The sequence below is a fragment of the Genypterus blacodes genome, unplaced genomic scaffold (genome assembly GCF_046128005.1).
Source record: "Genypterus blacodes isolate CSIRO-AG114 ecotype Tasmania unplaced genomic scaffold, CSIRO-AGI_Gbla_v1 ptg000067l_1, whole genome shotgun sequence".
In the NCBI taxonomy this organism is placed as follows: Eukaryota; Metazoa; Chordata; class Actinopteri; order Ophidiiformes; family Ophidiidae; genus Genypterus; species Genypterus blacodes.
Genome location: NW_027466879.1, coordinates 14,011,599 through 14,038,365, shown reverse-complemented (window position 1 = coordinate 14,038,365; position 26,767 = coordinate 14,011,599). Strand labels below are relative to the sequence as shown.

The following is a 26,767-nucleotide window of genomic DNA, read 5'->3' as shown; positions in this document are numbered from 1 at the left end:
CCACACTGATTTCTGATTTCATTTCTCTCTTACTTCACAAATCTACAGGGTATGCCAGACCAATGACTTAAAACCTGAACACCGAATAGTTATTTTTCATTTTATTTTACATCCCAGGCGGTCAAGGACAGGGTTGTATGAATGCGGGGTTGTGTGACTGCAGGTGTGGGTCTTTGGGATTTCCTCTCTTTGTTTTTTTGTTTTTTTGTTTTTCTCTTCTCTTCTTCCCTTCACCACAGCCTATAATGCGATTTGTAGTAGCCTACATTGCTGTTTGACATCATCCTGTTAAAACTGTATTTACCCCATGAGATCATTGCATCAACATCACTGATGCCAGCCTGCACTCTGCGTCCACACTACTGTGCCATGCTCTCACAACATCCAGCGGTCGTGGCTTCCTGCTGTTTCAATTTCAATCTAGTTGCCTATGTTACCACAAAGTCTATGAAAAAAGTTAAACCACAACAATTATAATAATAATAATACAACCCTCTTTTTTTCTCTCTATCCCTCTCTCCCTTTCCCCTTCTGTATAAAAATTATCTCCAAAATGTCCTATAACTGTATGCGCACATGTCATGTAAAATGTTTGTTTCAATAAAAACAAATTCAACAAAAAAAGCCAAAGACAAATTGTGGCAAAGGTACTCCCTAAAGTAATTCATTTAATAGCATGCATAAGACAATGATGCTTATTTAAGATTTCTAAGTTCCCCTCTCCCCGTGTCCCCCTTTCCTCTCACCTGTTCACAGCTGTGGTGGTGCTGCTGTTACCATTGCCCATGCTGCTGTCTCACTTGGTGCTATATACTGTGCCTGAGTCAACTCCAATCCATTGCCTGGAACCAATAGATGAACCTGCCCAGGCGAGAGAGAGATCTGCTGCCCAGTCAACCAATCCATTGGCCAAACCCAGAACTGTCAGTCAGCATTAATAACTGCTAAACCTTGGGCCACAAGGTGCACTAAGATACCTTGGGAAAATGCTCAGACAAATGCCACCACACACGAGCAGATATAGGCCACTAGAGGAGGAGAAGAAGCAGAAGAAGAGCCTCTTCAGGATAAGTCTTACAATAAGTATTGTATTTACGTATCTGTCGCTCCACCTTCATTTGGAACGACAATAACCTGTAGTTAATAAACCTCTAACACCCTGATTTCAACCTGAACACTAAAGCAGAACTTAGCATGAAATATTTTTAACAAAAACCTCCAAGTGTTCCTCAGCTGGTAGACTACAGCCACACAATTTATCTAACACCTGCTCATTAATCTGACCATTCTTAAGGTCAGTTCTTAAACTGGTACCTTGAAGTAATGAGGGTAAACACTGATTAGCTGTCAAGGCTGGAGGCTAATGACAGTGTCACATACACACAATGACTCAGCGTGTCATAGATATGCACATTAAATGCATGTTTATAATGCAAAATATAATAGTTTAACTTGTATTTTAAATGTGAATATATACTGTAGGATGGTTTCGTCTTGTTTAAATGTCTAGACAAGATACAAAGCACATAACCATCCAGTATACCTGATTTCACATTAACAAGGTGATGATGCAACCGCACACACAGCCATACACACACACACACACACGCACACACACACACACACACACACACACACACACACACACACACACACACACACACACACACACACACACACACACACAGAAGTAGACACAGATACAGAAGCAGAGCCATTTTCCTCCATTTTTCCTTCTCAGCAGCAGTGCAGTCAGCTGTAGGTCACATGACTTGCTGCCAGCTCACACTGAGCATGCTCAGACTTCTCAGTGTTGTCAGGCAAAATATAAGGCAGCAGTAGGAGCAGAGATCTGCAATAGATAAACACACAGACACACACACGCCAGCCGGTGTGCTTGCTGACACACACTATACAAGCACAGAGAGAGGGAGAGGAAGGAAGAGACGCGGTAAGATTGGGGGATTCTTCCTCTGGCTTTTTCTATTTTAGCATTTCACTGGAAAAAGAGCCACAAAGAAAGAGGCAGGTGTGCCCTTTAAGAGGGAAGGCAGCTGTGGCAAGGACAGCATCTCACTCTCCATCCTCTATGAAGGTAAGTGTGGGTGGATGGATAGGGTGGGGGTACAGAGTGTGGGGGGAGGGGAAAATCTGCTTGCCTGCATCTGTGTTTGTGTTAAATACTTATCAGACGGAGGATGAAGACGTTAGGGGGGGCTGGGGGGGGGAAGCCTCCGTTGGTATGTGAGATGACAGGGGCTATGGGAATGGCAATGGCATGATATGTGGAGGGGTAGAAGCAGTGTGTGTGGGGGCGGGGGTGGGGGTGTTGAGGACATGGCAGGGCAGCAGACACATACAGGATAGGAGACGACGGCGTGGAAGATAGACATGGATTGGCAATGGTGCAGCAGATGTCTGGATGGGTGTTAACGAAAACAATAGAGCTGATCCAGGTATTAAGAAGCAGTAAATAACAAATGGTGTTATGCAGCAATATGAATGACTGCCATTGATGGAATATAGTTGACCTATATACAGCGTAGTGTAGCTCCATGTGTGATGTTTGTGTGAGCTCATGCAGGCTATGCCGTAATGTTGAGCCATCTAGTCTTTGTTTGCATGTAGCTGAGGATCCGGTGGCGATGCAGTGTTCATTATTCCTTTTCATATTAGGTACCTAGACTATAAAGTGAAATTTGTATTCTGAAGCCACAGTCTGTTTAAAACGCTCTGTCTCCACTGCTTTGTGGCTGGTTGAAAGGATTTCATATGCAGTGTTGTCATGCTTGACATAAACTGTGATGGGCCTCTATGAAATACAAAGCAGACCGATGCCTCTTACGTGTTATTATTTACGCAACATAGCCTTTTCAGACATTTTGAGTGTTGAATGCCTGAATCTAGGAAATATAAAACGTGATTTTTCTCATAATGGTGGCTATTACTGTCCCATTGTAAGCTGAACTGATTCATTTTTAGTAATCGTTTTCCTTCTTCCAAATGAAGAGCGTCCATTTATGAGGCAAATCAAAAATGGCAGCATGACAATGTAGTGACATCAGTAAACGTGCTGCTTCGACTCGGTCTCTAGAGGTGTGCTCACGTCTGCTGCTTCCATGTTATTAGATGAAATTTGTGTAAAAAATAAACGGAAACATACTGGTTACTGAACCGACAGCACATATCTCCCACACATTCTCTCCATAGTGATTAATGCCAGTCTGACAGAAGGCAGAGATGGCTGTTGCTAGGATACATGGCAAGGTGAAGTGCAGTCGTTTTAAAGAAAAGAGGAGGAGGGCACCATTAACAAAGCATGGCAAGGATGAAAACGGTCTCTTTGTCTCATATGTTATTCTTCCACTGAGTTTTGGTTTTCATTTATTGTTTTTCTAAGGCTGTACAGCTTTGAAGAGTACAAGGGAGAGCGAGAGAGTGAGAGAGAGAGAGAGCAGGAGAGAGAGAGATCTGCTCAGCCAAAGCTCTCGGGTTTTCTGTTGTCATTCCTTTCACCTGGAACTCAGCTGCGATGGATGGCAGCAGTCAAAGGCCTAATCCTGTCTGAGCGAGCCCTATGAACAGCAGATCCAATGGTAAGACAGCTTGCATCTTATTGGCGTGATCACTGTATAGTCACAGTTTTGTTAAAGGTTCTGAAAGATGTAACCTTGATCAAATGCAATTTTAATTCACATTATTAATATTATTGATAGTCAATATTATTTGTGTCTAAAGTGTTTATGCAGATGGATGTTTGGGGCTTTGGGCTTGTTGTAAATTGTTATTTTACTCACAAGTTATTTTTATTCCCAAAATGTAACAGCTCATGCTTTTGAAATGTCACTTGATTCTTCTTTTGAAGTTTGAATTCCAAGAATATCCCATCTTTTGGAAATAAACCATAGCTCTTCTTCTGTCCCTTTGAGAGGCTATTTAAAGCTCTGTTTTGAAGCCATTGAACGAGGGGGCTAAATAGGGAGATGTGAGAAAGGATGTGAGATGAAAGGAAGATAGAAAGAGGTTGCATCTTGTTTCCGCTCCACTATTAATGGCCTTTCACAATATGTGGGCCCACAGGACATCAAAGCCCAGTGTTGGACAGACGAGGAGTCAGATGGGGAGAACGAGTCTGAGCAGTTCCTGTACGGCATTCAGGTACAGCAGACAGACTAACATCTTCTTAAATCTATATGTGCAGGTTAATGATGTTAGAAAATTGATTAAATGTTTTAAGAAAACAGTAGAAGAACATAATGTCGTCAAAACAATATCCTAATCCTATTTGAAGTGAAACCATTTTAAAGATAGACCTTGCTATAGCACCCCTAGAGGCTCCAAATGTCATTCCATCTTTTAAAAAGGCTGTAAGATGCAAACACCTTCACATGTAAGAGCCTTTATAAAATGCACAGTAAACAGCCCTTTGGGACTTCATAGCACTTATTCTCAATGTTCTATGCTTGATAGGCTCCTGGCTCGTGCTGTGCTATACAGACTCTCACCCAATGGATAGATGTAAGGAACAAGCAATGTGCTGTTTTTTATTATACTTTGAATGTTAGTGAATGGACTGAAATGTAGATTATGCTGTCCAGGTGTCACTTCATCATTGAAATGAAAAGCGTTTTGTGTACAGTATTGTTTATGCAAATCTTGCCACTGGATGGTAGCACTAAAAGGGAGGTTAGGTGCATACAATCAATCTCAGGATTCCTCCTGTGTGGATCATGATTATAAACTGCGTATTTAAATAGAAACCTACATACAAGCTACCTACTGTACATATATACCAAATAATCAAAATAATAATCAAAATAATTTGGTGATTTCTCGTCAAGATTCCTTATCATTAGCTTTATTTTATATTAAACAAAGGCACAGTGTTTCCCAAGGTCCTATACTGGTCAAAATGATTGTTGCAAACTGACAACAGTGATTAACATGATTGTTGGTAGTTTGATGGAATCATTATCGTTTATGTAAGTAGGCTTTAGAGTTTGATACTGTTGTAAGCGACCTTGGAAGAAACACCGCAACACATTAGAAAGTACCGTTGAACATACACCTGACTTTGTAATTTTTACAATTATAATAATAATAAATAATAGAAATAAAACTCACTTAGTCCAGTCCTGTCATCACATGTCACAGAAAAAAATCTGTCAAATGCAACACTGTCAAACAAGTTCCCATAAGCTCCATTTAATGTGTCATCTCCTCGTGTTAAGTTCAATGCTCCAGTTCCATGTAAGATCTTATTCTGTCAGTCATCCTTTTTATCATTATCTTCTAAGGCTGGTGATTGAAATGTAAATCCAGTCTAGGCCATAAACCTCATTTCCATGCAGTCAGAGAACATGAAAGTGTGGCATTGAAGATAAGGATGAAAGTGCAGGATCTGTTCAGAACTGAACTGAGGAGATGAGAAGCTGGAGTCTAGACACCTGGAACATGTATGACCGCAGTGTAACTGAGGCCAGAAAGTAAAATATCTGGTTGTAGACTTACAAAGATCTGCTGAACATGCATAGAAATTAAGTGCAAATAAAATGAAAACCAGGGCTGGAGTCTGAATGTATAGAATACCTAACATATAGACAATTTAATGCACAGATACAGTGTGACGTTCATGTTAATTACTGTATACCTCATGCAGTTTCACTAGCTTCTGCTATACATAATGTATTCTGTGGAAATTGTTGTACAGTTCATAAGATTTATATGAATGTATGTTGACAGGGGAGCTGTGCAGCCGACCTGTACCGCCACCCTCAGCTGGATGCAGATATTGAGGCTGTAAAAGACATCTACACTGACAGCGCTGTCTCCGTTAGGTAGAGAACAAACACACATACACACACACACGCTGTGTTCAAGGTTCCAAGATGATTATGGATGTAAGTTTGAGCAAAGACAAAGAAGAAGGAACAAGCATAACACTTCCTCCTTTGTGTGATGATCAGTTGAAATAGCAGGGATACTGTATATTTAGAGAAGCATAAAGAGTGAAATGTATCCGATTGATAATGATAAATACTGTATGTATATTATTCTGTGTTTGAACAGGGAGTATGGGACCATTGATGATGTGGACATTGATCTCCACATTAATATTGGCTTCTTAGATGTGAGTCAGCATTCTTCTTCCTCTGCATTGCCTCCTCTGTCTCTATTGCTATTCTAGTGTTGACATTTTGCTAAGTAATGTATCATTTATTATGCATCGTGCGCTCATAATTTATTTATGTGATGAGAAATGGCTCCAATTAGGATGCTAACTCTGTGTATGCGTGTGTGTGTGTGTCTGTGTGTGTGTGTGATTTAGGAGGAGGTTGCAACAGCCTGGAAAGTTATTAGAACGGAGCCCATTATACTGAGACTCCGTTTTTCCCTGTCGCAGTACCTTGATGGACCTGGTGAGTAAACTTGTGGATGTCGTGTTCTGTGTAAGGACATCGTGTTGTTGTAGTAGTCATTGTGTGTAGGTGGTGAGTCTCCAAATCAAAACAGAATACTTCAGTAGTCTGCCTGTGTGTTTGCGCATTGAGTAGTAACGCCAGTCGTCTTTCCCCAGAGCCATCTGTAGAAGTGTTTCAGCCCTCCAACAAAGAAGGTTTCAGTCTAGGCCTGCAACTGAAGAAGTGAGTGATGGTCTATACTGCATTTGGCTGCTGTAGTGCTTTGTAGCAAAAGATGCATAGTTTCATAACCAACCCATCAAATTTAATGCAATCCCAGATCCAGGGGCTGATGCAAGAACATTTTAAGATAAATGAGGCATATTTTCCCAAAACAGAATATCAGTATGTACAATTGGGTCTGGATCTGGGTAACAACCTATATCTGGTTGGACAAACACACAATCTAATACACAATCGTGGGATGCACAGAGATAAACAATGAAAAGCAAAGCAGGAGCTCATGCTCTCTCAAATTTTTTCTTCCCCTTTCATTTCTATCTTCTGTTGCCCGGCAGAATCCTGAGCACATTCACCTCACAGCAGTGGAAGCACCTCAGCAATGAGTTCCTCAAAGCCCAGCAGGAGAAAAGGCACAGCTGGTTCAAAGCCGGGGGAACCATCAAGAAGTTCCGTGCTGGGCTCAGCATCTTCTCCCCAATACCCAAGTAGGTCTTCCTTTCTCTCTTTGTCTTTCAAGACACCAAGTCAACCTTGTCCACATTTTCTACATATAGTGGATACTCTGACCCACTATAACAGTAGTCGTAGAGGATGCTTCCAGAAAACATCCATCCTTCCATTTTTTCCATTTTTGACACTCGGTAGATACATGGATGTTGTCTCAACACTATCCTACTGATAGTGGAAACATGTTAAAGACAATGACAAAACCACTTTGTCTGTAAAATGGTGAAATGTAGCAAAGAAGGTGAGCAGTGGAAAAGAGGCTCAGTGACAGTACAGTGTAGGTCGACTAAAATTCAACATGTCAAATTCAACTTTTGACACACTCAAGCAATTTCCCAAAGGGAGAGAGCACTTTTCAGCTTCTATCTTGCTCTGTGATACTTTGACAGTTACGGCTGCACAGGGATTAAAATCCCAGACTGCTCTATGGAGGTCAGTCTGGCTAACTACACGGCTGTCTTGACATCATGACTTGACAGCTGTCTCATGTCAGCGAGTACAGACTGTAGATAAGCACAGAGAGCAACAGGTTTTTTTTCTACATTAAAAGTCAGTGATTTGAGGTATTGCTCAACTGTACTGCAGTTATACTTTGAGTCAAAATTGACAGAAATGTTCTTCCAAGCCCTGGTTTGCATACTGCAATGCTGCAATATTTGTGTTGTTCATTCCTGGTGTCATTTCTTGTGTCTCTGCAAGTACATCATTCACATAATAAGATTATTAATGCATAAATGTATGTGGGTTTGTTTAGCTGTAATATTGCTGTAGAATTAGATCAGCCAGTCATTTCTACACTCTTTAATATGCAATTATGGCAATACCTTTAGCTATAATAGAGAATCTTATATATATATATCACAATTTGAGCTGCTTTATGTTTGTCTTATGGATTCAATGTATAAGGTTATTTGCATATTCAGAGCCTTTGTGTCCTGCTCTTTGCCAGGTCTCCCAGTTTCCCTCTGATCCAAGATACAGTTTTGAAAGGGAAGCTGAATGTCCCTGAGCTGAGAGTGACCCGCCTGATGAACCGTTCCATCTCGTGTACCATGAAGAACCCTAAGGGGGAGCTCTTCAGCTACCCGCCTAACAGCCAGGTCAGTGCCAATGTAGACAACTCAAAAACAATAAATCACAAAGCCTTACTTTTCATATCTGATTTATATCCTCTGTGATCCACTCTAACCTTCCTCTCGGTCACCTGCCACCTGCTCTGTCCTCACCTGAGCCTTTCCCTACCCCCTTCCCCCACACACACACGCCGTAAGATTGCTGGTGCGCCGTTTCCCATAATGCTTTGTCTTCACTTGACTCATCAGACTGTGGCTGTCCCGGCGGCCAGGGCCCCAGCGCAGATTACCACGAGGCAGCTGATTGAATTGTTTTTCTCATCCCAGGCGGGCGGCCACTGCAAGAACATCCCTACCTTGGAGTATGGCTTTTTAGTTCAGGTAAAAGCTCAAGAAGATATGAGCCCAATACACCAGTAAGGATCTGAAGTTGAGAAGGGCCTGTGATCCTGTCGGGGCGGGAGGGACCCACTTTAAAATATATACTGTTGTGAAGATCCCTGTTTTAATTTGCTATAACTACACAGAGTTACATTTCTTGCCCTGTGTTCCCCTCCGCAGGTTAATCCAGTCATGCCTACAGTGTTAAATTACAGCTCGGTTGAATTCCTTTGTATGACTGAGCTGGGAGGTGGCGACGATAACCTGAGAGGTGACTGTGCTTTGTCTCCTGACAGATAATGAAATACTCAGAGCAGAGGATACCCACGCTCAACGAATACTGCGTGGTGTGTGACGAGCAGCATGTCTTTCAGAATGGCTCCATGTTGAAGGTATCAGTAAAGAAAGAGAGCGAAAAGACCACCCACATGACGTTTTATCTTCATATTAGTAATATGGTAATAATGAATTAAAAAAACTACCTAAATTACCTCTGAAATCAGTTGTGTATGGATATTGCAGAAATAGTTATGTGTTATATGTGAAAACTGTTTGATGCTTCTGAATCAGCAGCATCTTAGCAACGCACATTTCCATACCTATTTAGTAATGAACACACACATAAAGTAAGTGTGAAGAATATATTTTTCTTACCTGCCAGATCCCAATCAATATTTGGATCAGAGCTAAATTGCACCCGCTGAGAATTCATCATAGCAATCATAGGAAACATGCCTCATTTCTCAGTAAGATTGGGGTCTTAATGTTGCCCAATTCTGCAATTTCAAAGAAAGAAAACAAACATCAGGATCTGGATCTGGATTAGAAATTGATCTGTCTAGAAATGTGTCCAATGAATCAATATCCTGACAAACAAATTACAGTGAAAACAGAACCATCCTCACACAGTAATTTGTCTGCTGTTGTAAGTGTGAGGCAAAGACTGAGCACGTGTGTGTTTGAGGATGTATATGCATGGGTATACTTACTTGTTTCTCTTGATCAAGTACACACCAAAATTCATCAATTTACACCCTTCTCTGTCTCTGTGTTTGTGTGTGTGTGTTTGTGTGCGCGTGTGCGTGTGCGTTTGTGTTTATATGTAAGCCGGCTGTATGCACCCGGGAGCTGTGTGTATTCTCCTTCTACACTCTGGGTGTGATGTCTGGCGCTGCAGAGGAAGTGGCCACTGGAGCAGAGGTGACATTTAGATTAAAACACCTACTGTTTATTGCGATCTGATTTATTGTTTTGTTCTTATTTCACGCCAACCTAATTCCATTTGTATAATGTTCCTCGTAAAAAAATAGCAACTGAAGCTTATTCAGTTTTAATGCTACTATTACTACTATTACTATTCCAGCTTCACCCTAGATGGCTCAAATGTAAATTTGCAAAAGTAAAATCAGTTTCTGTTTGCAGGTGGTGGACCTACTTGTGGCCATGTGTAGAGCTGCTCTGGAATCCCCTCGTAAGAGCATCATCTTTGAGCCATACCCATCAGTTGTTGACCCCAATGACCCCAAGACTCTGGCCTTCAACCCAAAGGTCAGCGTCCTCACTGCTGAAAGCATGGTTACTATCTCAATCAATACAAGAGCTTCATTCATAAATAAGATAATTGTTCTTTGCAATGTTAACTGTTATTTCTGGATTTATTGTGCAGTGGATGTCAGATAATAGTTTTTAAATATTTTAAATACCCAACTGAATATTGACATTCTTACCTCTGTAAGTGTTTTAATGTCTCTGTGTTGTTCTCCTTCGTACTGCACACAATGGACGTCTGGCTCTGCCGCTTTCTGTGATCATAGAAGAAGAATTATGAGAGACTCCAAAAAGCACTGGATAGTGTCATGTCCATTCGGGAAATGACCCAGGTATGAGAAGGCGGAGAGAAGGCATTAATCTAGGATAAAACCGGTTTTGGGCTTAGATTTAACATCCATTCTAATGATTGGAAAACATTAAATCACCAAGGTGTTGGAAAAACTACTTGTGAAAATGAATGTCTGCTGTGCTGAGTGATTCATGAGGTGCATGGAATGGGGCTCAGTCATTTGTCTTTGTGAGTGTGTTGTCCAACCATCCATCAGTTTGTCAGACATCACCTAATGTGTGTAACCATTGTTTCAGGTATTTTCAAAATTACACCAATTGTTCAAATGGATGGCCTTACATTCTGTGTAGCCTGTATTGAGGCGTCCATGTGATGGAATTTGCTGCACAGAAATTTATTATATCAGTTCATTCATGGTTATTATTGTTTTGAAAATATAAATATAAAAAATATCAAGCAAATGTGAAATTGCCTGTTTGTCATAATCAACACTGAACCATAAAATCCACACGCATTAATTGGTGTTAATTGTTTTTACAGTCTCTGATTGTTCACTGTAGTTAAAATGCATCAATCCCATCTTGTGTCTGACTCTGACTACTTTCATCAGTTTGGCTATGTAATTATATGTATGTAAATGAGATGAAAACAACACATGTCTGTGTGTTTTTATTCCAGGGCTCATATCTGGAGATCAAGAAACAGATGGACAAACTGGACCCCTTGGCTCACCCGCTGCTACAGTGGTGAGTAGGCAGGAAGAGTTTTAAAAAAACAAAACAGGTTTACTCTGCTTGTAATGTTGATGTGCTGACTTAATTGGAGTCAATATTATGCAGTATGCTTCGGTCAACAAGTTTATCATTAAAAATGTTCTCTTTTCTTTTCTTTTTCAAACTGCTATCCTCTCTCTCCAGGATTATTTCCAGTAATAGGTCTCATATTGTCAAGCTGCCACTGAGTAGGGTAGGAAACAACAAAGAGACGCTAAACTCTGTATCATATTAGTTTTTTAATACCACAGTGTATAATTGGATGGCTTATGCTCACTTACCTCTCTCTCTCTCTCTCTCTCTCTCTCTCTCTCTCTCTCTCTCTCTCTCTCTCTATGTGTCCCTCTATCTCTGTATCTTGAACTCTTGTTCTCATTTCATCCCTTTCAAACCTGCGATGATAGCAACTGAAGTTCATGCACACCTCCCACCAGTTCTTGCTGCTCAGCAGCCCCCCAGCCAAGGAGGCTCGTTTCCGCACTGCCAAGAAACTATATGGCAGCACCTTCGCCTTCCAGTAAGCCCTCTTTACCAATTCCTCTAGTCAAGATTGAATGTTTTCTTTTGTTTTACAGCTTTAAAATGTTTGTCGTTTAGACTGTCATAATGATGTTAGAAACACGTCACAGAGCCTGTGCCTGTTGGACAGAAAGAATTTAAGCATTCCACATTATATGATTGATCTCAAGTCAATCATAAGTACAGTTACAGCCGCACTAACGCTCAGTCAGTCATGAACATGTCTCAGTGTAACACCTGGTCATTATGTCGTAGACGGACAGGCCACTCCAGCAGGTTTTTATGCAACCATAACAAACAACATTTTCTTGGAAAGAGTACCCACCTTGCTGAGCCAGCACATGCAGCCAGCAAAATCTGTGAGAAGGAGATTTGTACTGTAGCAGATGGGGCTCTACTCAATATTTTAGATACACATGGCCCATCTGGACTCTTGCAGGATACAGCTAACTCATAGGCAGTGCTAACAGTGTCTATCTATGCTTGTTACGACTACTAATGTATTCTCAACACAAAAAAGCCACATTTGTAAGTCAGCATGGCTATCATCGAGTTATTTTGATGTATACATGAAAGAATAGAAAAACAAATCCAGCAATAACCATCATGAAAAGTGTATTGACTGTAGGAACAGACGCTTCATAAGTTAACCAATATAAAGGTAATTCTAGTCAAGTTAGAAAATTGATTTTAATTTGGAAGTCAGAAATATATGAAAAATAACAGCAATTAGGGCTTTGCACCTCTGTGTTTTATTTTAAGACAGTGAACAGTGCGTGAGAGACCTGCATCCTGTATGGATACACAGCAATGATCTCATCTTTTAATTTGAAGAGCATAGAGACAGACATAACAAAATGTCTTCAAATATCCTAAATAAATGATGTGTTGCAGGGCTTATGTAATGAATTGAAGGCCTCCACCATAGTTACAATATGGCAGAACATGTATTATTTCATATTAACAGTAACAATCCACAACATTTTCATGTAAATATAATAAACAAATGCCGTTGTATTGCTGCTCTGTTCCCAGCTGATATTACAGAGTGATTTAAGTTATATCCAGTCCATGGAAATTGTGAATAATGTGTTGTCCTGGTGCCTGGTTGAAGTAAACACAATCTTCCAGCTGACATTGCATGAATAGTTTTAGAATTTAAACAATTGAAAATGCAATTTATTTAAAGCCACCCAGTAACAAAAACACCACAGCAAGGATGCCACCAAAACATTTATTATTTAGATGAATGCATCTTTGACCAAGATTCTGAGTGAAACACTGTTTTGCAAATCCAAGGTCGCACTGACAAGACAAAATGCACCTTTATTTTAATCTAACAATGGTGTGCAGGAAGAATTAAACCTCTAGCCGGCATGTTGTTGCAGACTGGGATTATTTATATTCACGCAGCACTTTGTTTTTATCTCTCCGCTCTTATCTCTTTCTCTTCCTCTCTCTCTCTCTACACTAGTGGCTCCCACATAGAGAACTGGCACTCTGTTCTGAGAAATGGACTCGTCAATGCCTCTTACACCAAACTGCAGGTTTGTGACCCAGGCAGCTGGCTGCAATTTAAGATGCATCTCCTCTTGGACAGTGCCTTCTTTTGGACAGAGCTTGCTGTTCGGTTGATTATTTTTTCCCGCAGTAACTGGATGCCAGCTTTCGTTTTGTCAACTTTGCATTTGGCAATGTAATGGTGAGGGCACACTGGGAGATTTTACAGGCTGATTTGAGCTGCTTCCTACCTCGGTCTCCTCTTTTAATTGCCGTCAAGCTTGATGTTGGAGTGATGTGACTCAACTCAACTTGACTCAACTGTAAAAATTAACTAAGGCTACAATATTTTTGCAAAAAGGGAACAGGAGGTGAGAAGCAGCGAGTACAAAGCTGTCTCGTGTGCACCAGCTACAGTATATATGGCTGATAGTGACTGCTGCCAGACATGTCTGGAAAATAGATTAAACATGATTATATCTGCAATCTCAAGGAGCTTAGAATGTTTCATGTGAGCCATGATTGCTCTATCGTGCCGCGTGCTTCATTTACGCCTTCTTTGTTCTCCTGCATTTGAACTCTCAATCTTTGATCTCATCTCCGCCGCTCATCTCCCTCCTCTGTCTGCTCTCCGTTTCACCTTGAACGTCGACACCTCCTTTCTCTGCCACTGTGCTTCACAGGAGCAGGATGACTGAGTCTGCCTTCACCTCCGGCCACAAAATCTCTTTTACCCTTTCGTTCTCCTCCAGTTCTGCCACATCATGACCTTCATCTCACTCACATTTTTTTCCCTCAATGAAGCTGCTCTTTGTTCTGCCTCCAGTTTCCTCTCTGGTCCCATTGCGGCTCATGCACATTTTTCCATTTTATGCCTATAGTCCTTTTGTTTTCGTCATTACAGTCATTCTTACGTGACTCAGCTAAGGCTCCCTTTTATTATGAACCATGCTCCTATCATCTCTGTCTTCAACCCGTTACACCTGGTCTTATTTGTTGAGATCTGACCTACGTTTTGGGTGTTGCACCTTTTGTACTACTGCTGCGAAAACAAATACTATGACTTTACTACAATATAACACGTACTTCTGGTATGTGCATTACAGTATGTGCGAGTACATCCGTGTGTGTGAGTGTGTGTGTGAGCTTGTGCGACTGCTCAGTGACGCTTCCTTCCTTCCTGCTCTCTTTTACCCAAGCTGCACGGGGCAGCTTATGGAAAGGGCATCTATCTGAGCCCCATCTCCAGCATATCATTCGGATACTCAGGTAGGACCGGCTCACCTCGCTCTCCTCTCGCTACTCGCCCTCCTCCTCCGGCCCATCACCCTGTATTCCACCTTATTGGCTGAGTATGCTCGTACACGCTGTGTGGGAACATGCTGCAATTATCATCCTGGAACAATCATGTGGGAACTTTTCATGCCATCCTTTTGTGCTGCGCTGTGTTGCTGTGTGTCCATGTTTGGGTGGTACCCTCAATTCTTTCCCCTGAGCTTGCGTGCCTTACCATACTTTATGTTGTGAGTGTACATAATGTGGATGTTTGTGTACAGTTGGGGAGGTTCCATCCTGAACTATCTGTGTTATACTTGCTTGAATAAATGAACAGTTTTAATGCAACAGAATGATCTGTACTTTGCCCATCATTACCTGCCTTTTGTCCCTTAGTATGAAAAAAGCAAATCTAAATATAAAAATGAATGGGTCAATAAAGAAAATCTCCAGCCATGTAACTTTTTTTGGCAGGTGTAATTTACGTTTTTCTATTTCTATTTATTTAATTTCTGTATCTTTAGACAGAAATAATAACCTCTGTAATTACTCTGAATGTGCAGCGTCTTGGACAATACCACTTACCCTTAACAATGTGGGTGATAATTTGAGAAAGTATTAGACATCGCCAGAGGAGGAGGAAAGTTGTTCTAAATTAGTTCTTTTCTTCTGTTTGCTTATTTTTGTCGCAGGAATGGGGAAAGGACAGCACCGTATGCCCACCAAAGACGAACTGGTGCAGCGTTACAACCGTATGAACACCATACCACAGGTATGTGCATAAACCCTGAATTCACAAGTTTTTATTACTCAACTTTGGTACCAGGGACTTCACTTCTACTTCACTTAGAAAAAAGATGCAATTAAAGCATGTGCAGTGAATCGTCTCATTGTTCGCCAGATCCACATTTAATCAATCTGACAATCAATCAAGCATTACTATTTTGCCTCTCAATTGCCTGTCTTCACTTAATTAAAAAAATGGATATTGATTATGATGTCTGTTACACTTTGCAGATGTACAAAGTTATGGTGTTGTGGTCCTCTAGTCTTAACACTGCAGCAACTTCACATGACTTAAACATTCTCTCCCTTTGTCAATAGAGCCGCCCCATACAGTCGAGGTTCCTTCAAAGTCGAAATCTGAACTGCATCGCTCTGTGTGAAGGTAATGACAACCAGAAGCTATTATGTGTTATAAAAACACTGACAGGGAAAGTGTTAGGTGATGAAAAATGCACCTTGGTCATCAAATTTGTGAGTTAGGAAACTAGTTACACCACCAGAAATATAGGAGAGTCATTTGCCAATAGTTGTAAATGAAGCAAGTTAAGTGAAGGTACTTTTGTTATTACTACTGCTGCTGTATAAAGAGGAAGAATCCATGAATAAAATGCCTGTGCACTCTGTTTAAATCAGTGATCACATCTAAGGACCTGCAGAAACACGGCAACATCTGGGTGTGTCCAGTGTCCGACCACGTCTGCACTCGCTTCTTTTTTGTGTGAGTATTCCTGGCAATGATTAGAACAGAATTCAACAGAAGCTATTTGTTTCCATTAGATCAAGGGAATCTGTAACTATGTGAAACCCAAATGTGTTTTTATTAATATGCTACAATTTGATTTTGAATTGTAGCAGTTGCCATTTTTTTCATTTTGCACACAGAACAGAAATTTGTGAATTTAATGAATAGAAAATAATGGAGGAATAGAACGCTTAAGAAGGAGTACATGATAGTAAATAAAGTGATCAAAGCTCTGAAGGTGATGAGGCTACACAGCAGGAAATAATTCATACTTAATTTGAGATTGTGTGAGACAGCACGTGTGAACTACACTACACATACACAACACATACACACATACTGAACTCAGACACAGACACAGACACAACATGACACACGCACACACACACACACACACACACACACACACACACACACACACACACACACTCAACAGACAGACACATCACAAAGCAGTTGTTAAATATGTTGTGATGTTTATTCAATTGTTAATTATGCCGAAACTTCGATTCTTAACGTGTGCAGTGTGTACTTTGTTTTTCGGATAGTTTGAATACGTGTCACAGCTTCTATAAAGAGCTTTTATTTTATTTCTGAATTATGACAACTTTTTAAATAGGTAATGTGCAAAGACAAAGGTTCCTTTCTTTTTCATTCTGAACAATTTTATGCTGTGTGAAATGAGATGAAACTTTAATTATACTTTGGGAGAAGTCGGCCATCGCAGCAACAAATAATTACCGTGTATGAAGAGAAATAAAGGGAAGTATAAGTAGGGTGATAAAAAACTCTAAACCTATAGATCATGAGACACAATATACACAATATAAATTAAAATGTATGCTAAAAATATAATTCTAGTTTATATGAAATGTATATAATATAATATAATGTGTTGCATGAGAATCCCTCTACTTTTCCTGTACGCACAGGTATGAGGATGGCCAAGTGGGAGATGCCAACATTAACACCCAGGAGCCAAAGGTGCAGAAGGAGATCATGCGTGTGATTGGGACTCAGATCTACTCCAGCTAATGGAGCTTCACCAACAGCTTGGACCCATGCGTCTCTTTGGCAGAGGCTCACAGGCAGGCAGGCAGGCAGGCACACACACACACACACACACACACACACACACACACACACACACACACACACACACACACACACACACACACACACACACACACACACGCGCGCGCGCAGACTGAATGTTTGGGGCGAGCCGACCTCAGGCCTCACGCTGAGGGCTGAGGGACTCACGTGATTTCTAAGGTCTTTTTTTTTGTTTTGTTCTCTTCCTCTCAACTCCCCCCCACGTCTTTGTTCTCCATGTGTCTGAATAGCAAGATCACCCAGACCAGTACACACACACACACACACACACACACACACACACACACACACTTGACCACACACCAGGCTTTCTTCTTTCATTTTTTTTAATCATCTGCAGTTTCTGGATTATACTTTCTCTTTGTGAATAGGAATAATTCCAATTGATAATTAGATCCCCTTGTGACAAATAAGTCATGGATTTTCATGCATATAAAGTTTGTTCTCTTATTGTGTTTGCAAATGCATTATGTCAATGATCCATTTATTTAATATTCTGTCTGTAATATGGTTATCTGCTGGGCAAACATCGCCCTGTCATTTTGTCTTTGTCTGCTGAATGAAATTCCCAGAATCCAATAAGCAAGTGAGGTGTGGCCTGAACTCCAGTTACACAGGCACTTGGTTATGATAACAATGTTACACTTTTAAATTCAACAATAACAATATTGAGATTTTTTATTGAGCAATTGAGACCGTTTTGATTGATAAGGCACTTTAACAGCAGCGCAGCCCCAAAACATCTTTGTTAGAAGGAGCACTTCATAAATCATCAGTGTGTGGAGTGTTGCTGATGTTTTTGCTCTTTGCTGTGTTTGTTTTCGTGGTTTTTCTTTTTTCATCTCATAGGGAGCAAAATGCTTAATGCAGCTGCCAAGGAGAGCATTAATCACAAAAACATGGAAATGCTCAAAGTGAAGCTATGAAATTATACATAAGTGAGCCCCCCCCACCCCCCACCCTGCTGAAATTGAAAACACAGAAGTGAGGATGAGTTCACATGCAAACTGCAAATACAATATTAAGAGTCACACATTGAGTTGGTTTCTGATTTTCACTAAAAAAAACTGTGGATTGGATTCAAACATTCTATAACATGCTATATTTTTATTATATATATTTTGACTAATGATATATAAAGCTGCCGATGTCCATTTATACAAACTGTTACTGTTTTTGTGTCAGTTTTTATTTTAGGTTTGATATGTAATTTTTTTTTTTAATGAACTACACATGTACCTGTTGGATTCACACTTTACAAAATCTCGCTGTACAGAAACTCATGGACAGTCTCCACACGTATCTACTCACACTGTCCAGCCTCACACCCTCGCCGCTAACGGGACACTTACAGACGTCCAGCAAAGGATTCATCTTGGAGAACGCCGACCTTGTATAGCTAACCAAGTTTATCAGTTAGTCATGTACTGTATGTACGTACGTATGTGTGGGTTTGTATTTTCTTGACATCATACTAGACATTGCACTTATTCAACATTTGCCTAAGCTGGAGAGATGGATTGTTCTCAAATCTGCAGGGGGATTGGACAGTGGAGGGACTTGTTGAATCAGCGAGACCTGTTTGAAATAATATCCAACATCATTTAACTACGTCCTATAGGGTGGGCCTCCTGTGTGTCCTGGGACTGAAAAAACATGGACAGAAGGGACACAGAGGCACAAAAAGATTGTTAATAAGGACATTGGAGACGCTGAAATGTAAAGAGACGCACATGTACGAGTCGCTGCTGCAGGACTGTGCTGATAATGATGCCTGTTTGTTCATCGAGGTGAAGCTTTGAGTCTGTTTACGAATGTGCTCTCCCTCCGGTGATGTTTTCAAAGCTGAACAATGATAACGGTAATGATGCTGATGATGATGATGATGATGATGAAAGGCTTTGATGTAAAAAAAAAAAAAAAGGAATAAACCCTGATTTTGCACAATTTTACATACAGTCTCCTCTTTGATGTCTGTGTGGAAAATTGACCATTACTGGTGGAACGGTCCCTTGTGGTTGGATTTTTGTGAAGTGTTTTGGCCAGAGGGGGGCACTATTACTCCACACATATGAAATACACAGCCTGCCTTGTTCTCTGCTGTCTGAGGATGGATTTTTCTACATTTTTAACTCTGGCTTTTCTAGTCATTTAAATGGTCAAATATCAATATATAGTTGGTCAGTTGTCTGTTTTTCACATGGAACGGGCTTTATGGAAATGTATTGACTCAGATCGAGGCTGTGATGCAAGACAGTGAACACAAACCAGCCTTTATTCATAAACGTCATGTTCGCCTACGGTTTCTACACTTGAAACAGATTGAAGCACATGCGTCATCATTCTAGCTTATTCTTTACACCGGAGTGTCACGACGCATGTTACACACACCTACACTTCCCCCGCCCCCTCCCCAACACACACACACACACACACAACAACATGATGTTTTATTGATTTGCACCTGGGCAGCGCTCTGACACTGCTGCTTCAGAAGAAAGACAGAATGGCTGTTATGATGAATCATAACAGCATGACAGTAATAGGATTGTTCCATGACAATATCACTCATACCCTGATAAAAGCGTTTCCCCTTCACGTCACATTACACCCCAACCCACCGCATATAAATAACACCAACAAACATCGATACTTCAGTTGTGTCGTCACATGTGTATCTCTTTATTATATACGCATTGTTATGTATCCCATGAATTGCTTCAGAAATTCATTAAAGGCTTGATCGACTTCATCAAATCCACCCTCCTCTGGTTAAAATATGCCAAGAGCAGTTGACTAAGACTTGTTGACCAGCCAATTGCCCACTCGCTCCTCTCTCCCTCTCTCTGACCACAGAAAGCTCTCCACTTTCAAAGCAACTGAATACAGCTCATCCCTACTAAACTGCAAAAGTCCAGTCCGATGGTTGTTTTGGCTCCGGAGGCCCTATATGTGTACAAGTGCCGGGTGCGTAGAGAGTGGGCATAATCACGGGGAAGCTGAAGCACTCACGCACCCTTGAAAGCCACTTTACGTGTGTATTTGCTGCTATGGTAATTACCCCCCCTCCCTTTACGCTGACCCACACGATAAGGCCTTACACAGCTATCTGTGTATGTGTGTGAGTAGCAGATGATGTGTATGGTTCACGTGTTACTATGATCTCTGAAACCCAGCCCTCATGTTGGACACGGTCCCATGGTTTGGCTTTGTCCCCATTACCAAAGCCAGCTGGCTTGTTGCAAACAATTGCACGTTGCTAAGATCCAACTGTCTCTTCCTCGTGTAATTCAATAAGCATCCACTGAGGGGAGCTCTGGTGTTTTTTTGACTCGTTTCAACCGCTTCCTTTGCATACTTAACAGATAGAACATATACGCACAAGGCATTAGCACACACACAAGTGCGCGCGCACCCGCACGTGCGCGCGTGTTTGTACGCACGCACACACACGCGCGCGCACACACGCACACACGAACACACATATACAGGTAAACACACACTACACAGTGGTTGTTTGGTCAGATAAAGGAGTGGTGACGGAAGGGCAGAGGGTCACTGTGGGTGTCTGGCCCTCGGCGGAAGCGGCTGCTCCCAGCCTCCCTCTCTGCTGCCTCTATAATCAGTGTGACCGTTTGATTCCTCCACAAAAGGAGCAATTACAGGGAGTTGTTTAATCACCCACACTTTTATTGAGCTCTGGGTCTCTTAGCTTGCAGCTCAGGCCCCCGGTCGTCGGCAGCAACGGGCAACAGGAGTGACAGAGAAGGTCGGTGGTTTAACGGGGCGCGAAGGGGTCTCGTTTGAGTTAAGACTTTGTAGGCTTCTCTGTACAGGGCAGACACAGGACAGAGACAAAGAGGTAGATGGGCTAAGAAGACAGGCCAGCCAGCCAGCCAGACAAATAGACTTACAGAGGCTAAGAAAGCAGAGGGCAGAGTTTGGGGGACACAACATAATTACCTTATTTAGCACGTAGGATTAATGTGCAGGGCTTTATCTCGGTAGATGTACAGGGACAGTTTATACAGTGATAATAATGGTAAAGCAATGACTTGATGAGCAGCAATGTTCGCTCCTCTTCAAAAGTTCTTTCAGCCTTTGTATGTGACAAATGTGTGGCATTGGAATATCCAATCACACTTGTTGAGCAGCTCTAGTGCATTCTTAGCGTTTGCATTAGAGCCATTAGAGTCTAATATGCAGCCAGCGTGTTTCTCTCCAGGAGCGGTGCTGCATGCGAGGGTCTTGGGGTGTGTGTGGACCCCGAGAGTGCAGTGATGGCATAGAAAAAAAAATCTAGTAGTTTTTGTTTTGTTTGGTTTTTTTTTCAAAGAGAGAGAGAGAGAAAAGGAGGGTGGGGTGGTGTGTGGAGTCGGGGGGTGGGGGTGGGAGGGGGGGTTGGACAAAGTGGAGGAGGAAAACAACCGAATTCGATTTTCCTACTTTACAGTCAGCCCAGAGCCACACTGAGCCCGAAACTCCCATTCAAAACAGTACCAAGCACTGTCGGTGTCTGGCTTTTTATTGAATTTTCAGCCTGGGTGTTACTCTATATTTGTGTGCATGCGGAGCGCCTCCTCCTCCTCCTCCTCCTTCTCCCTGGATTTGAATGATGGAGTACAAGTCCTTGTCTGGTCCCTCAGAGGTGGCATGGTTGGTGGTGTGAAGCAGAGAATACGAAGGGAGAGAGGGGGGGGAGGGAGGGGGAAGGGGAGACGGGTGGCGATGGATGGGACGGTTGATGGTGCTTGGTGGAGGAATGGCGGGGTGGGGGGTGGTGAGGGGCTGGTGTGTGTGTGTGTGTGTGGGGGGGGGGGGGGGGGGGGGGGGGGTGTATTTTAAACTGGGAAAGAACAGCACCACTGTGTGGCGACAGAGGAGAGGGAGGGGTGGGGGGGTTAGAGACATGGGTAGAAAGAGAGATAGAGAGAGAGAGAGGGAGGGAGGTAGGGAGTATACCATCGCTGCTCATAAAGCCAACAGCTGTGTGGGTAATGTTTTGTGACACCGAGCCTCTCCGAGCCCTTCTGTTTCCCAGAGTGCTCGGAGACGCCATATTCCGTCGTCACAAATGGCTCTGTCATTCACCCCCTAAGTCTTAATTATCGCTCCCGGTTTTTTGGCCACGTTTTGCTCAGGCGTATGGATCCATCTGCACGCTGTATAATTCCGCTCCGCAATTTACAAGTGGCATTTATTACAATGGCCTCGGCGGCATCTCCTCTTTAACACCAGCAGCCCTCTCCAGAAAGACGATGGGGAACAAAAGAGCGGCGCAATCTGGCAGCAACAGTGCCCACCCTCAGTTCCCTCGCATCTCTCCCCCGGTTTTATTCCTCTCCTTTTTTCCATCTGTCCCATTACTCTCTGTGCGACTATCTCCCTCCACCCCCGTGCTAATTTTTCCCCCACTTCTATTTGTGTGTATGTGTGTTTTTCCCCTTTGTTATTAATTTGATTTTTATGGGATTCACAGTACTGGCACCGACCGCCCCCCCTCCTATCTGCCTCCGAGCAGAGGAAAAGGAAATAGCTGATGTTGATTTTTTTTCCTCTTCCTCTCCTCCTGTCTCTCTTCGTAATTCATTTTGGATTAATTCCCCTGTCTTCCGAGACAATCCTAATTCTTTATTATTTCCACTTCACAGGCTTGATGACATCCCCATATCCACATATCATATCCAGGGGAAACTTCACACCCAACAGACCCTCTTGTTTTCTCCTCCCTCCCTCCCTCTCTCTCTTTCTGTCTTTCTTTCCATTCTCCCCACTCTCTCTTTCTTGCCTGAGTTGCATGTTAGTTTCCAGACACACACACGCACACACACACACACACACACACACACACACACACACACACACACACACACACACACACTCCTCTATGCCCGCACATCTGTGTGTCTCCTTCCATTCATATGGGAATAAAATGACACCGCGTGCGTACGTTGCCGTTAAAGTGCCATTCAGAGAAATGTGCGTTCATTTGTCACCTGTCTCCGTCTCTCGGCGTGGCGCTCCATCGTGTGTCTCTTTGACTTCCTCACAACAGTCACTTGTCAATTTCCTTTGCTATTAGAGACGCTCATTGACAGATGGACTCGTAGCTGTAGCTTCCCCCCCCCCCGTCCCGTCCCGTCCCTGCCTCCCGGTCTGTCTTCTCTTCTGTCCCTCACTCTGACTTTCTGCCACGACATTTATCCCACCTTTGTCTCTCTCTCTAGCTTTTGTCTCATCTTTCTCACCTCCTCTCCCACTTTTTCCATGTTTGTGTTCGGTCATTTTCCTCCCATTTGCCCTTTTCGTTCTTTTCATCTGCATTTATCAACTTTTGCCACAAAATGCCTTCTACCTCTACCTCTCCCTCTCCCAGGGCTCTCTCTCTCTCTCTCTGTCTGTCTCTCTCTCTCACACTCTCCCTGTCACGATCTCTCTCCTTTTCTGCTCTGTCATGCCTTTCAATTTTTACCCCCCAGCATAGTTTTCGCTCGTGTCAAGTTGCTTCTCGATCATTCTGCTTCACATTTTCTGTGACCATTTTCTGCCATCAACGCTCTCCTTTGTCCAACCCTAACACATGTAACACACATAACACACACACAGACACCCACACGCACACACACACGCACACACACACAAAATGTCCCATCTCCAATTCACTATTAAGTGGGCTCTGAATTTCCCCTGAGCACTGGTATGGTGGCAGCCGCCTCTGGAGTCCGGCTGTGCTAGATGTGTTGTCTGCTCCCTTACCATTCAATTACCCTCCTGTAATCTGACGGGGTCCTCATGGTCTGCACTGGGACAATCATTGGGTGTGCGCGTATATTCGAATGTGTGTGTTTGTGTGTGTGTGTGTGTGTCCCTCTCTCTCTCTCTCTCTCTCTGTCTATGCGTATGTTTCTTCTCTATCCATCTCTGCTGGTGATTTTCTGCATTCGGACACATGCAGAAACGAGGACATTCCTGCGTCGTCTAGCCTTGCTCTCCTTTCAGCCTCTTCCTTCTTGCTCCTCTTGCTGAAAGCCTCTCTCCATCTCCGGCCCAAAGTCACTTGACATCCCGCTGCAACTACAGAAACACACACTGACAGAATGAAAGCAACCCAGTCTTGGCAAAAACAGCCAAACCCAACATTTTGTTTTCTTATCCCCTGTTATTATTTTGCCCTACAATCTCCCCGTTGCTCGCTATCACTCTCTCTCCCCTCCGCAACTTCGTCTTTCTGTCTCTCTCCCTCGCTTTATCTTGTACTCCCAATCACTGTCCCCGTGTTATGTCCTTTCATCATCATCTTACTCCCTGTGTCTCCGCGTCTCTCTCCCTCTCTCTCTGTCTTTGCAAGGCAGGCTGGCTCTCTCTGTTGACCTGAGGAGGACTGACATTCAGAGGCCGGTCCCCTGCCTGCAGCACTGACATTTCTGCCAGACTTTGATGCCGCCTTTGAACAGAGATGTGTGGAGGGAAGAGCTCGCCTGTCTCTCCGCCTTCCAGCAGCTTCGAGCGCTGCGCCTACCGCCACCGCCGCTCAAGAGTGAGACGTGTCGTAGCAGGCTGCACACAGACGGGCGTAGATCAACAGTGCATTCACACACGCAGAAGAGACAGATGCACGTCGCGCATGCACATATGTATGTCCACATGTACGCATTAACTTTATAAATGGCTCCGTGCGCACATATGTGAAAAAACAGACCCCGCATACACACGTGGATGCATATATAGTGCACACACACACACACACACACACATACGCACATATCCTCACACCTCCTGCTGTGATGCCTTCAAAGACTTTAAATTAGCTGCGGTTGCAGTAGAAGCGAGGTTGTGTTTAGCCATGAAATATGGATCTGGGAGTGTGTGAATGTAGGTGTAAAGGGGGTAAGGCGACATTTTATTAATTAACAGGTTCTCCTTCTTTTCCCATGGAAACACTACAGTGACATCCATCCTCCCCAAATGAAACCGGTGCAGGGGAGAGGAAGTGGGAGGACGGGGGAGGAAGGGGGGAGCCGGGTGTTGGAGGCAACCCCGTTATCTCTCCCACCTCTCCCTAATCTACCCAAACCCCCTCCAGCTCTATACTCCCACCAACCGCGGAACCTTCAAAGACACCCATGTCACTCCAGTTCCTCTGTAGCTTCTCCCTTCTTCCTCCTCCTCCACCACTGCCACCTCCTCCTCCTCCTCAGTGCCTTCCAATCTACTCCAACTTCTACACCACGCTCCCTTTGTTTGCAGCTTCTCGCAAGGTTACAAAGCGCTGACGGGAAGAAAAAGAAAGAAATAGAGACAGAAAATTGCGTGACGGGGGTCGCTCTTCTGGCAATCAGTGCAGCGTGATGTAAAAATGGTGCTCTGTTCTGTTATTCAGCGAACGCCAGTTTCGTCGTGCCAAAGCCGCTTGCTTTGGCAGATTCTCCTCCCTCTGCTGTCACTGAAGAAGCAGGATTTTCAGTTTTTTTTTTCACGTTTTGGAGGTAGGGACAGAAGCATGTGGTGCACTATGAGTCTAATTAAAATGACTTGGCTATTTTGCCGTGCAGTGGTGTCTCAGAGAGGTGGTGCAGAATTGAAACACTTCATTTTGTTTTCGCTGGGTTCTTCCTCTCTGTGGAGTTTGAGAGAGCCCAGCCTTGATGAAAGTGCGGATTCGACAGCTGTGCATACACGCCGATAATTTGTGTGTGTGTGTCTGTGTATATGTGTCTTCCAAAAAAGTGTCCATTTTAATAAGTCCCCTTAATTTGTATTCAGGGCGCTAATCAATAATAATTTCCCTTCCATTGCAGGATTATTCAAATGAGATACACGTAAACAAAAGTGGCGTTTTTGTCCGACACGATGTTTCTTTGCTCAGATTGACTCTTGCTGGGATTATTTCCTCGCAAAAAAAATTAAAAAGCTGAGATATGAAATGTCGCAGACCTGTTGAAGGCAGACAAACCATTCATTATAGTCTTTACATCTCGCTTTTCTGCAGCAGTCTAACCTCTGACTCCGATCATTTCAACTGCATCGCTGTCACTTTCAAGTGTTGCTCTTATGCCCTTTTATTAGATGACATTTTCTATTTGGAAATGTAGCATAATTAGCTCCATTTGAAGATCCTTTCGCTCATTGTCTATAATGGACACTTTGTTAGAAATGTGCGTTTCACTCATTCAATTCGTCCATATATTGCTTCATTTGGTTTGTAACTCACAGTTTATGGAATGAAAGTCAGTCTTAGATCTTGTATGTACTGAGCTTTATTACTTGTGATTCTGCCTTCCTGACACATGCGCTCGTCAACGCGGCTATTTCTGGAGCTGGAATGGGAGACAGCTCTCTCTTCTGAGGTCGCCAATTATGGGCTAACACCCTTCAATCATTGTATTGGTTTTAGCCTGCTTGTACATGTTTTAAAAAAAAAAGCAACATTTGGAGATCACATTTGCAAATAAATTGTTCCTTGACACTTTTCTTGCAGCGTGAGCGTGTGTATGTGTGTGTGTGTGTGTGTGTATGTGACAGGCCCAGTCCGCTCAAACAGCCCTCTGGCCCAGCAGCATGGCACGATTCCACCTCAGCCTTTCCTGCCAGGTCCTCTTCCACCCAACCCC

At 42.8% G+C, this 26,767-nt stretch overlaps 1 protein-coding gene across 1 annotated transcript; it reads left to right on the top strand.

Annotated features, from left to right (window-relative positions):
* Positions 1 to 3,240: 3,240 nt before the first annotated feature.
* LOC143004866 (protein mono-ADP-ribosyltransferase PARP6) lies at positions 3,241 to 17,441 on the top strand. Its single transcript, XM_076156035.1, has 22 exons — positions 3,241 to 3,267; positions 4,018 to 4,158; positions 5,743 to 5,837; positions 6,070 to 6,130; positions 6,329 to 6,419; positions 6,578 to 6,644; positions 6,980 to 7,129; positions 8,101 to 8,251; positions 8,474 to 8,605; positions 8,902 to 8,997; positions 9,713 to 9,805; positions 10,028 to 10,153; positions 10,420 to 10,485; positions 11,124 to 11,191; positions 11,363 to 11,411; positions 11,623 to 11,735; positions 13,212 to 13,284; positions 14,437 to 14,506; positions 15,205 to 15,284; positions 15,617 to 15,680; positions 15,932 to 16,016; positions 16,973 to 17,441. Exons 1-22 carry the CDS (start codon positions 3,241 to 3,243, stop codon positions 17,073 to 17,075), a joined length of 2,001 nt encoding a protein of 666 aa, XP_076012150.1. The 3' UTR covers positions 17,076 to 17,441.
* The last annotated feature ends 9,326 nt before the right edge of the window (positions 17,442 to 26,767 follow it).